The sequence below is a fragment of the Arachis ipaensis genome, chromosome B04 (genome assembly GCF_000816755.2).
Source record: "Arachis ipaensis cultivar K30076 chromosome B04, Araip1.1, whole genome shotgun sequence".
Classification (NCBI taxonomy): domain Eukaryota; kingdom Viridiplantae; phylum Streptophyta; class Magnoliopsida; order Fabales; family Fabaceae; genus Arachis; species Arachis ipaensis.
The window spans coordinates 111,894,363-111,907,809 of record NC_029788.2 but is presented as its reverse complement, the minus strand read 5'-3'; the positions used below and the strand labels follow the sequence as shown (position 1 = coordinate 111,907,809).

The following is a 13,447-nucleotide window of genomic DNA, read 5'->3' as shown; positions in this document are numbered from 1 at the left end:
TGCTTAATTTGAAGTATATGTAAGGGTAGAGAAGTATGAATAATTCTCTACATACAAGCGTTTTTTTTATACAAGTCTTTATAAGTCATTTATATTTACGCGCTTCGTTAGTGCACCTTCTTCTTCTTCTTCTTTTCATTAGAATTTTTTTGTTAGTAGTTTATGATTCTGTAGGTGAATAATATTTCATCGTTTATGATTTGAATTGAATATAATGTAAAAGTTTTACATTGAAAAAAATATTTTTCTGTATTTGCAGTAAATTTGGGTGTAATAGGAAGATATTTGGGTGTAACACGAAGATATTTGGATGCATTTTAAGAATTTTTGGGTGTATTTTTATTCTGATAAGTTCTGCATAATTCAAAACTCTTCCTCTTCCTCATCCTCATCTTCTACTGCATCTTCTTTTTTTTTTTTTCATCATCATCATTATCTTCTTCTTCTTTTTTTCTTATTCATCTTTTTCTTTTTGTTTTACCTTCTCAAGTTTCTTCTTGTTTTACTATCTTAACAAGAATAAAAACAAAAAAATCAAACAAAGAAGAAGAAAAAATACACAATGCTGTAAAATTACTTTGAAGAGGATGAACTTACATTCATTTAACTAAAAGAAAGAAAGAAATAAGAAAAAAAAGAAGAAGAAAAATGCAGCATTAGAGAAAATATTTTTCTGTATTTGCAGCAAATTTGGGTGTAACACGAAGATATTTGGGTGTAACACGAATATATTTTGGTGTAATTTTAAGAATTTTTGGTATATTTTTATTCTGATAAGTTCTGCATAATTCAAAACTCTTCCTCTTCCTCTTCCTCATCTTTTACTGCTTCTTCTTCTTTGTTTTCTTATTTCGTTTTCTTATAATTCTTTTTAGGAGAAAAAATCAAACAAAGAAAAAAAATACATAATGTTACAAAATCAATAAAAAGAGAAAGAGAGAAAAAAATGCAACAATAACAACAGTAGTAAAAAAATAACGATGAGGATGAAACATGCGAAGAAAAAGGAGGAGAAATACAAAGAAGAAGAAGAAGCACAGGAGGAGGAACGTGAAACACGCTATGAAAACCGTTGAGCAGCACGTGTGATTTGGCGCAATTTATATGATTTATAAACCCAAATAACTTGTATGTGTAGTACTACTCGAAAAGTATAATGTGCACAAATAATAAAACAGTGTTTTCGGGAATGAGTGCATGGATGCTGTTGTACTTTACTCACTAGGAGATTTCTGAATCATAAAAATAGAATTGATATTTTGATAATACTACTCTTTTTTCTTATATATATAATGTGACATTATAAAAAATAAAAGTGAAATTATTATTTCTCAAAAATAACAATTCTAATACTCTTTCAGGTATTACATATGCAAATGGATGTTTTAGGCAGAGTTTTTAGCATGAGCACGAAAGATGAGTTGCTTAATTTGATTCAGTTTTAACAAAATAACTATTCTTATATTTAAAATCTAACCAAATTACTCCATTAAGATACTTCCCCATTCAAAGAGATATCAACTCTTTGATGAATCTTTGAATCTTTGATGAGTAAACTATATAAAGAAAATTTTAAAAGTATTTTTAATTTTATCTTTAATATTTGGTTTCAATTGTATGATCATATTTTATTATATTTTAATTATATTCTCAATGAGATAACGTATGATGATGCAATTTTATTATGTTAGTCGAAAATTATTACATGTCAGTGACACATTGAGATACAATTATCACATCAAGGGTTGATTTCCGTTAACGTGTTAACAGAAAAGAATATAATTTAAGGTGAATTCTATCGTACATTTTTTAAAATAAAAGGTAAATTATTTCTTGTAATATTATATATTAAAGTGATTCATCAGATGAGTTTTATAAAGTGAAAGATATCTTTACAAATGTAATTGATGTACTTAAGGTAGAGAGAGCTTATAGTCCGTGATGATAGAAGTCATAAAGACATTTGAAAAGATTCTTCAAATCCTCAAGTCATAAACACAGTTAAAGATATTGTTGTTGATGATGTCAAATACAGATTTCAAGAGATGGTAGATTCGGATCCTCATGAGATTAAAGACATTGTTGTCGATGAGGTGGAGATCAAGTCGAATTCAATTGCAGACGATAGGATTTGCAAGATGAGGTGACAATTATGCACAAGAATTTAATCACTTTCATGGGACAAAAGTTTTGCAGATAGTGAACTCTGAGAATGTTATCACCATAAAGAAGAGGGTGGAGGAGGCACAGTGGGTGTACGCTGAGATTGGGAAGGAGTGGCGCCTATGTAGCAGAAATTCTCCGTACCTCGGTAGCACAAATGTTGCCACGTATAACGAGCTGAATACGTACTTGCACCTTGTTGATGGGTTTGTGAATTCATCGCAAAGAGATTTCTTCGGCGGTGACAACCACCACCACCACCACCACCACCATAGACTGGCGGTACTAAACTAAATTTAAATAATCACAAAAAAGAGAAAGAAAAGTAGAGAACATATACCTAATTGTTATGGTTAACATTCAACTTAATTATAATTATAAGCACTATATATATCATAGGGGATAATTTATCCTTTATTTTAAAGAGGACATAGTAGTATATTCACCATAATTTAAACATATATTTAAAATGTTCAAGAATAAAAAAATATAGTGTATTACTGTATTTTTTTAAAAAATAATTAATCAAACCTCAAATAAGAAGAAGTTTGACATAACTTAAATAATAAGATTTTAAAATAAAAAGTATCGTATGTATTTTTTTATGCACTATTTTTATGTATTAATATTTTATTTTAATATTAAAAGTGATTGATAAAGATAAATTAAAAGAAGGTTACATATAAAAAGTTGTACAATGTCATTTTTTATGAAATCCAAATTTTAACAAGAACACCTTGAACTTTATATAATACAATAATGAAATACAGCAAAAGTACCAATCTATATTACAGTCCCATGGGTATGTATGTATATTAAATTGGTAATAAATAGCTACAAACGAAAAAAGCACTAGAAGATGATTCTTCCTTCAGGATCATATGTCCTTTTGAATAAAAGGAAATAGAAGCCAAATGGTCTAGCAGCAAATTTTAGGAATGGAAAAACCATTGCATTCACTAAATTCTTTATGAATGTAAAGATAGAGTTGCCTTCAAAACTCATGTACAGCACTTGCCTGAAGACGAGGAAGAACGATAACCCAACCGTGATAATTGAAATCCCAATTGAGGAAGATCCCAATATAACATATGTTCCTGTTCCAAATGCTACGATCATTGCTGCTATTGCAATCAAAATAAAAGAGAAGGCTGCTTCGCAAAAGTAATAGTCCAAGTACTTAGCTTTGTTCAACGGTGAGAAAAGGTGTATGAAAGCTGCGGAAGCGGCCATAACCATTGCTATGGTGTTTGAAACAATGAAAGCTTTGAAAGAAGCTTTGTCCCTGAAGATAGGTGTACCCTTAAGCTCACCGTCTTGCACGGTACCTCCCGGTAGGGTAAATGTAGCTGCAAATGTTACCGTTGCAATCAGAGTTGCCACTATTAAATGTGACTCTTTTGCTTCTTTTGTAAACGTTAACTTCGAGCCAGGACCCATATTCTTTGATTTTAAAGTGATGAGTCGTTGGCTTACTCTAGCTCCAACTTTTTGTAATCCCCAAATTATGCCCTGCATTTGCATATAAAATAGTACTTGTTATATTTTGTGAAACAAAATTGTTATTTGTACATCAAAAGACTAATTTTAATAAGAAAAAGTATAGGTAGACAATGAAAATATTAAATAATGTGAACAATAGATCGGATGTTCATTTCACTAGGTGTACGGATGGTTATTTTAATATTAAGATTTAGATGGTTAATTTGGAGGTATAATGTGTTTTTATTTGATTGGTGATTGTTCATGTTGTTCAAGATAGTCATTGTTTACCTAGCACTCCCCTTTAATAATAGATCTTGATGTGCATCTAGTATAGTTGTGTTCGGTAGGTCGGGTACCGGACGGTTCGGGGATACCAGCTGGGTGAGTGAGTGGGTTTTCGCTTGGCTCTGGGACGTGGAGGTGTGGCTGGAGCGGCCGACTTCCCGAGTACTTCGTGTGGAGGGGGGAGTCACCTGCAAAGACATTCCGACGCCTAAGTCAGTGAGGTGTCCAGGTGAAGAGAAAGTAGGGTGGTGCTGGTGATGTACCTTGGAGGAGGGGTAGGATCCTCCCCATATATACTCTGTCAGGTGTGGGTCCCGCGAGGGCAGACCCACCTTCCTCGAAGCTTCCTTTCTCACAGCTGTCATACAGCTGGTAGCGCAGGGGTGTCCGGGTTGCAGACCGGACGGGTCGTGTACACGAACCCGACCGAGTAGGTCGTGTCGTCTGCGGGCCGGGTCGGCCCAGGTGTTAGCTGGGCTGGGCCGTAACAATGCCCCCAACACGCCAGCTATGGCCGTGAGCGCCGTGGTTGGCGTGTTTAACTCTATTGTGGGTGCGATGTCGCTTTGCCGGCTACTCGTGCTCGGGACGTGCTCTCCACGCGCGTGGGCTTCTTCGATGCCGGGGTGTGCCGTTTGACGCCTCGCTTTTTGCGCTGACCATTAATGCTCATAATGGGTTATTTCAAAACCCATGAGCAAAGACTATTTTATCCTTTGCCTTTCGCGCTTCCTTAATTAGTTTCTAGATTCAGTTACGTCTCTCATTTCCACATTCTCATCCCATCCTGCGCTACTCTCTGCTTCTTCATTCGCTCTTCTTCTAGCGCCATCCCTTGTTCTGCCTACATTTACTCTTTCAATTCTTCCAAATTAACGCAAACATCTCTGGTAAGCTTTCCATTTCTTTACTTTTAGATTTTCGTAGATTCATGTTGTTGTTCATGCCATTTGTTTTTCTCTGGTTCATTTTTGTATGTGTGTTGCTTCTTTGATTGCCTTGCATGTTTGATGACATTAGTGTTAAGTAGGGGGGTTACCATTCTAGCATACTGGGTTCAGAATTGTCAAGGTTTGCTTCGTCCATGCTTGACTGTAGTCGCTGAGTAGGTGAAATGTAGTTTTTGGGCTAGTTCCGACCACCCGGTCTCTTAGTATAACTGAGTGGTGCCCCACTGTAGGTATGGCTCCCCGTTACATTGCGCGGGCTTCCGCCTCAAACGCGGCTTACGATCGGTATGCCTAGATGACTTCCAACGTGAAGGACTCCCTTAACCAAATGGGCATGGAGGAGCTAACCGAGTTTCGTCAGGCCGAGTACTTGTGCGGCGGGACTGACGAGGAAGCTAACTATGACGTATTCGTCCCCGCCCCTCACAAGCGGATATACGAACTCAACCCACACTCTCCCCGAGTTTCTGACTGAATTTGGTTCTACAAGGCAATGTTTACTCAATTGGGGGTTCGCCTTCCTTTTTCTTCTTTTCAAATGGCGCTACTTAACCGATGTTCCGTGGCGCCGTCGCAGTTGCATCCGAACAGCTGGGCTTCCATCCGCTGTTTCGAGATGGTGTGTGAATATCTCGAGCTGCCGGTGTCTGTTGATGTATTTCTTTATTTTTTTACCCTTACGAATCCTTCCAAAGAGAGGAAGGCAAGAAAAGGGTTTATGTCCTTCCGGTCTGCCCAGGGTCAAAGGATTTTTGGATTATTCGAGGACTCTTACCATGGGTTCAAGGACAAGTACTTCAAGGTACGTCCAGCCAGAGGTCGTCATCCCTTCTGGTTGTCGTTAGAAGGGCAGCGCCTCATCCTGACATATTGGAGTTTCGGGGCGGGGTCGAATGCTTTTACTAAGGTGACATACAAGGGATGTCATCCGTGGATAAGAGAATTGCCGACGTGTTGTTGGCTGTTTTTGGAAAAAAACCATGTGAACCCCCATCTGCTTATGGGTGACCGGAAAGTCACTAGAAATTACATTTTTGAGTAGCTTTAACTTTAGTTTCTTGCGTTACTGTTGCTTTGATTTGTTGTGCCGATTTCACGACTAACCGGTTTCAATTTTGTTGCAGTGGGAATGTCTGCCGAAGTGACCGGTCTTGAAATCTATTCAATACTTTTCTTACTGATGACAGTGATGAGGAGCAGGCCAACGAGAACCAGGAAGCTCCTCCGGAGAATAACGAGAATCAGGCGGTGCCTCAGGCAGTGCCTCTCCCCAATGCTGCCGAGGTGTCGGCCCAGAATGTTGACGGGGCGCGTGTTTCTCCCATCCAGGATGAGGCTGTTGGTACTGGCGAGGACTCGACCTCCAATCTACAATTTGAGGATGATGATGTGAAGGTTATCAGCAACCCGAAGAGGAAGAGGTCGTCCTCCAGCCCTGAAGGAGCCCTCACTGTGATGGAGAGGAACTTCGATGCCGGAAACTTTATAGACTCTCAGCTGCTTCCCAACACGGAGGAATATTTCCATGGCTCTGATCTCCCTGGGCAAGCGAGGTGGATGTACCGTTCTCTCCTTCGCGGTGCCGCTATAGCACGAAAGGCCGAGTTTGAGCTATCGGGAATGCAGTCAGTGCAGAGGAGGCTCAAATCTTCTGTTAAGGCCAACAACGAATTTAAGGTGGAAGTTGAAACACTTCGGGAGCAGCTGTCCAAAGCAGATGAGAAGGTCAAAGCTGCCGAGGAGAAGGCCGCGGTGGCTGAGGAAAAATTGAAGACTTCTGATGCCACCGTTTTCCGGTTAACCGAGCGAGAGATGACTTTGAAGGGTCAGCTCAACACTGCGCAAGGTCGGGTGGCTACGCTGGAGAAGGAGCGCGACAAGGCTGTCTCATCGACTAAGGCTGCTCAGACTGAGGCTGACGAATTTAAAAGGAAGTACAAAGAGGTCGTGAAGCAGGGGAAGAGCGCTATACTTATGACCAAGGAGGCTCTTAAAGCCCAAGTGAAGATCGTGGCTCCTGACTTCGACACATCGACAATCGGGGTCTTTAAGACCATTCGAGACGGCAAAATTGTCGATATGCCGAAGAAGTGATCTCTGTAATCTTGTGAATTTTGTAATTTTCGTAGACCTTATCATATAGTTTGGTGAACTTTGTTGTGCATGTTGGATATAACCTTAAACTACTTTAGTATTCGCCTGGTCGGCTTATGATTAATGCTCTTCCATTCTTACTTGGTAATGCTTTTTGTTCTATTTTGTTGCCGTTTTGTTGGTATTGGCTTGTCGTTTGTGTGTTTACCGTTGCGTTGGTAATTTGACAGAGCCGAGTGGTGGCCTTATTATTGCTATGGCCGTTTGTTATGGCGTTAATTTGATTGGTTCCCGGGGTGATCAGTCCCGGGCTACCGTATTGTCGTCTCATTTACCACGTATTGTGAGAAATTTGTTGACGTAGAATGTGTAAAAAAGGGGAAAAAGTAAATTTAATCACAAGTGAACATTAATCGGCAGTTAATTAGACCTATGGCAATAATAAGCATTCAACAAGAGTAATTTATTTAACCGTAAAGCGACTTTGGGTCTTACTGAGCCTCGCAGGTCGCCTACTCGGCGTATCTGATCTAGGAGTAAAACCTTCTCAGGTTACTCGCGTTCCATGTTCTCGGGACTTCCTTGCCGTCAAGTCTTTCCAACTTGTAGGCGCCCCTGCCGATTACTTCCTTTACCCTGTACGGGCCTTCCCAGTTTGCTGCTAGCTTGCCTTCCCCGTGAGTCGGCAGTCCGATGTCGTTCCGCCGCAGGACCAGGTCATTTGGTTCGAACTCTTTCTTGAGCACTTTGGCATTGTAGCGTAGGGCCATCCTTTGCTTCAATGCTGCTTCCGACAAATGAGTCATTTCTCTAGCCTCGTCTACTAGGTCTTTTTCCACAGCTTCTTCAACTCCTCCCAGGAGTAATCGTGGGCTCGGCTCGCCGATCTCCACGGGTATCATCGCATCCACCCCGTACGTCAGACGAAATGGGGTCTCCCCAGTAGACGACTGCTGGATTGTGTGGTAGGACCAGAGGACTGAGGCAAGCTCGTTAGCCCATGTTCCCTTCTTCTTATCAAGCCGCTTTTTGAGGGCTAGCAAGATGACCTTATTCGCGGCCTCGGCTTGGCCGTTGGTCTGGGATGTTCCACCGACGAGAACTTTTGCTTTATGCCCAAACCGGCGAGGAACTCTCCGAACTTCCTATCAGTGAACTGCGTCCCGTTATCGGAGATAACGACCTCCGGGATGCCAAATCGAGTTACTACTTGTCTCCACATGAACTTTCAACAATTTGATGAGGATATGCTGGCTAGTGGTTTGGCCTCTATCCACTTGGTGTAATAGTCAATAGCAACTATTAGGTACTTGACTTGCCCCAGACTGACTGGGAAGGGTCCTAAGAGGTCGACTCCCCGGTGTGAGAAAGGTCAGGAAGACGTCAACAGATTTAGCTCGGCCACCGGCGCCCTGTGAAAATTGGCGTTCTCCTGGCACTTGACGCATTTCTTCACGGATTCTTTGGAGTCCTTCATCATCGAAGGCCAGTAATAACCAGCTCTGATGAGCTTCCTTGCTAGGGATTTGCCCTTGATGTGGTGACCACAGCACCCTTTGTGGACCTCTCTGAGCACATAATCCGTTTGGTTTGGATGCAGGCATTTCAGCAAGGGTTGACTGAGTCCCTTCTTGAACAACTGACCTTACACGATTGCGTACTTGGCCGCCTCCCTTCTCAAAGCTTTGGCCGACTTCTCATCATCAGGGAGCTTGCCACTTTCCAAGAAGTCGGTGATCGGGTCCATCCAAGAAGGTTCTACCCTTGTTAGGTGGAGGGTGACCGTCGGTTCTTTTGTCAGGCCTTGAATGAGAGATCGGTTGCTTGTCCCTGGTTTGGTGCTCGCTAGCTTGGACAGGAGGTCTGCCCGTGTGTTCCTTTCTCTCGGGACGTGCTGTACTAAGACTTCTTCGAATTGCCTGGTTAGCTCCCTGACCTTCTCCAGATATCTCTGCAGCAGCGAGTCTCTGGCTTGGTATGTCCCGTTGATCTGCAAGGTCACGACCTATGAATCACTACATACTTGTAATCTCGTGGCTCCAACCTCCCTGGATAGGGCCAAACCCCCCAAAAGGGCCTCGTACTCTGCTTGATTGTTTGATATTGGAAATTCGAACTTAATCAACTGCTCATATACGACTCCCATCGAACTTTCCAAGATTATCCCGGCACCCCCAAATGTCTGGTTGGAAGCTCCGTCCACGTGGAGCTTCCACTGTGTACTCGGTGTCTCGGTTGTGTCTCCTGCGACTTCTACTAAAAAGTCGACCATGGCCTGAGCTTTAATTGCCTGCCTGGGTTCGTATCGTGGGTCGTATTGGGACAGCTCAACAGCCCAAGTCATCATTCTTTTCGCTAGGTTGGGCTTCTGGAGTACCTGGCGAATTCCCTGGTCTGTCCTCACGATCACTTGATGGCCTTGAAAGTACTGCCACAGTCTACGGGAAGAGGTCAGGAGGGCGAGTGCTAGCTTCTCTAGTTTGCTGTATCTTAACTCTGCTCCCTGCAGCGCTCTGCTCACAAAATAAATTGGTTGTTGGATTTTTTCTTCCTCTCGCACCAAGACCGCCGCCATTGCTTCATCCGTTATGGCCAAGTACAGGTATAGCGGCTCACCGTTCTTGGGCTTCCCGAGGACAGGTGGAGTCACGAGTATCTTTTTGAAATTCTCAAATGCTTCTTCACATGCTGGGGTCCATTCAAACGCTATTCCCTTCTTCATCAAGTTGAAGAATGGTAGTGCCTTAGCAGCCGACGCTCCGAGGAATCGGGACAGCGCGGTGAGCCTTCCTGCCAACCTCTGAAGGTCTTTGATGCACCCTGGGCTCTTAATATGGAGTATTGCTTTGCAGTTCTCTGGGTTGGCCTCCACCCCTCTTTGGGTTATCATAAACCCCAAGAATTTTCCTGCTTCCATGGCAAAGGCACACTTAAGTGGGTTGAGCGCCGTGTTGTCGGAGGGAAGCGAATACATTTTTCAGATCGCTTATGAGGTCTTCAGACTGTGTGGTCTTTACCAGTATATCATCTACGTATACTTCCACCGTTTTGCCTATGAGGTTGTTGAATATATTGTTCATCAACCTTTGGTAGGTGGCCCCTGCGTTCTTCAGCCCGAATGGCATTATCTTGTAGCAATATATTCCCCCTGGCGTTATGAATGCCGTCTTTTCTTCGTCTGGTCGGTGCATCGGTATCTGATTGTAGTCGGAATAAGCATCCATGAAGCTCAGATACCGATATCCCGCCACCGCGTCGACGAGCGCATCTATGTTGGGAAGGGGGTAAGAGTCTTTGGGACATGCTTTGTTAAGATCGGAGTAATCCACGCACATTCTTTATTTTTCATTGTGTTTTCTGACCAGAACTACATTCGACAGCCAAGTCGAGTAGTCGAGTTCCCGTATAAATCCTGCCTCAAGGAGGCTGGCCGTCTACCTGGTCACCTCCTCTGCCCTTTTCTATGACATTTTCCTTCTCATATGAGCGACTGGCTTGGCTTCCGCCTTTAAGGCCAGGTGATGAGACATGAGCTGGGGGTCTATCCCCGGCATGTCAGCTGGCGTCCAGGCAAAGAGGTCGCCGTTAGCCCTAATCATCTCCATTAGGGGTTCTTTTAAATTGTGTGGGAGGTTTCTGTTCACGAAGGTGAACTTCTCCTCGGAGTCGCGAACCCTGAACTTTTCTAAGTTCCCCTCCGGCTTGGGCCTGGGATTGTCGTCAATCCGAGCGTCCAGGTCGGCGAGGAAAACTCCCGACGCCTCTTTGGATTTCTTTCTCAAGGAGAGACTGGCATTGTCGCAGGCGACTGCCGTTTCCAAGTCCCCCTTTATGGATCCCACAGATCCGTCATTAGCGATGAACTTCATTATCAACATCTTTGTACTGATCACCGCCCTGAGATCGTTGATGGTCTTTCTCCCTAGGATGACGTTGTAGGCCGTGGAGTCTCGGAGAACCACGAACTCTGCCATTACCGACCTTCTGCCCTGTCCTAGCCCTATGGATATCGGTAGGGAGATTATCCCATCGGGCTTGATGAAGTGGTCACCCAACCCCACTACATCGTGCTGGTGAGTCTTTAAATCGGCATTTCGGAGACCCAGAGCATCGAACACGTTGCGGAACATAATATTTGAATTAGCGCCGATGTCTACCAGAATTCGGTGATTAGGCCGGTTCCTACCCTGGCCGTGATGACCATCGGAGGATTTTCCGTGATCTCCTGAAACCATTGGTCCTCTGGACCGAATGATATGGACGGAGTCCTCTTGGAGTTTGGCACAGGTTTGGAGGATGGGACCGCTAGGACTTTGGTGTCCTTCTTGTGCGCCGACTTCGACCTTGGAGCTACGTCTCTTCCGATTACCACGTTTACTATGGTAAGGCCGCGTTCGTGGTCCTCTGGCTCTTGACGTCGCTTAACGTGCGGCTCTTGTCCTCTCCATCCCAGTCTCGTTCTCGCCTTCTCAGCTCCCTGATGAGGTGGGAGAATTCGGCCAGCTTTCCATCCCGGATCGCTTGTTCCAGCGCATCCTTTAGGTCAAAACAATCCTGCGTCTTGTGCCCATAGCCCTTGTGATAATCGCAATAGAGGTTCTTGTTCCCTCCAGTTTTGTCCTTAAGAGGTCGGGGCTTCGAGAGAATCTCCTTCTCGGCTATTTGCTGGTAAACTTCTACAATGGGACGGTGAGGGGGGTATAATTGGTAAACCTTCCCACCCGGGGAAACGGCTTAGGTGTCCTGGCCGGTGCGCCGTCTTTGGCGTGCTCCTTCGGCCTTTTCCCGCTACCGTGCTGCCGGGGTTGGTTAAAAGTGGGCTGAAATTGTTGGCCGCCACCACTTGACTGACTTCTTCGTCGTTGATATATTCTCTAGCCACGTTCTGGATCTTCTGCATCGTCCACACCGGTTTGGTGGTTAGGTGCTTCCTAAAGTCCTCATTCAGAAGTCCATTCGTCAGACATAAGCTGGCCACCGAGTTGGTTAGGCTGTCAATTTCCAAGCACTCATCGTTGAACCTATCAAAGTATTTCCTGGTCGGTTCGCCGGGTCTTTGCGTCACCCCGAGTAAGTTGATCGGGTGCTTCGCCTTTGCAATGCGGGTAGTGAACTGAGCCAAGAAGGCGCGGCTGATGTCTGAAAACTTGACTACGGAGCCTTGCGGTAGGTTGTTGAACCACCGAATTGCAGGTCCTGCTAGGGTGACCGGGAAGGCGCGGCATCTCACCTCGTCGCCTACTCCTTCCAAGTTCATCCTGGCCTCGAAGGCCGTCAGATGTTCTTGTGGGTCTTGGGTCCCATCATACTTCATGTCCGTCGGCTTATCAAAGTGCTTTGGTAGCCGGACCTCGAGGATTGAATGGTGGAAGGGGGTTGCACCCATGATCACGGGGCATCGTGTTCTCCTTGATCCTTCTCCATCGTCCTCCTTACTTCTCTCGGCGGCTGGTCTCCTAACAGGTCGGGTGTAGATTATGGGGTCGTGCCGTCTTCTTGGCACTTCCCGGTTCTCCTCCTGGAGACTATCCGATCCGGATTACGGGCTCGATGTTCGTCTAGAACGACTTCTTTGGGGAGTTCTCACTCGTCTGTCGGAAGACCGCGAATAGCTTGGTTCAGGAGTTTGTTGACGACGTCCCTGATCGGCCAGCTGGTGTTCCAGGTTCTGCACCCTACGTCGCAGCTCCTGCATCACCCTGGCACTATTGCTGCCCGTTCCCCCGAAGGGGCGTCTCTCTTGGGGTCGTGAGGGTGGCTCGGGTTGTCGTAGAGGGGACCTCGTACGCTCGCGGGCCGGGAGGAAGCCACCAACGCGGCCCCTCTGGGTTCGTTTGCATCGTCGAGCTCCACAGGGCCCAGTAAGAAGTCCATTCGGGCGTTTTTCACAGACGGCACCAATGTTCGGTAGGTCGGGTACCGGACAGTTCGGGGAGATCCCCTGGGTGAATGAGTGGGTTTTCGCCTGGCTCTGGGTCGTGGAGATGTGGCTGGAGTGGCCAACTTCCCGAGTACTTCGTGTGGAGGGGGGTGTCACCTGCAAAGACACTCCGACGCCTAAGTCAGTGAGGTGTGCAGGTGAAGAGAAAGTAGGGTGGTATTGGTGACGTACCTTGGGGAGGGGTAGGACCCTCCCCATATATACCCTGTCAGGTGTGGGTTCCGCGAAGGCAGACCCACCTTCCTCGAAGCTTCCTTTCTCACAGCTGTCATACAGCTGGTAGCGCAGGTGTGCCCGGGTTGTAGACTGGACGGGTCATGTACGCGAACCCGACCGAGTAGGTCGTGTCGCCTGTGGGCCGGGTCGTCCCAGGTGTTAGCTGGGCTGGGCCGTAACAATTCCTAAAACTAATTTTGTCTCTACTATCTTTCTTTACTTTTTTTCAGTTTTTTATTTTTTTATTTTATTTTATAATTTATTTTGATTCAATAAAAAATTATTTTTATTTTTTTGTAATTTTTATTTTATT

General features: G+C 44.7%; 1 protein-coding gene across 1 annotated transcript in view; it reads right to left on the bottom strand.

Annotated features, from left to right (window-relative positions):
- LOC107636955 (ankyrin repeat-containing protein At5g02620) overlaps window positions 2,948-13,447 on the bottom strand; it is a 13,959-nt gene continuing 3,459 nt past the window's right edge. The window contains exon 4 of the mRNA XM_016340423.2: window positions 2,948-3,675. Coding sequence (XP_016195909.1) covers window positions 3,016-3,675 — 660 coding nt within the window. The 3' untranslated portion in view covers window positions 2,948-3,015. The remainder of the gene's footprint in view (window positions 3,676-13,447) is intronic.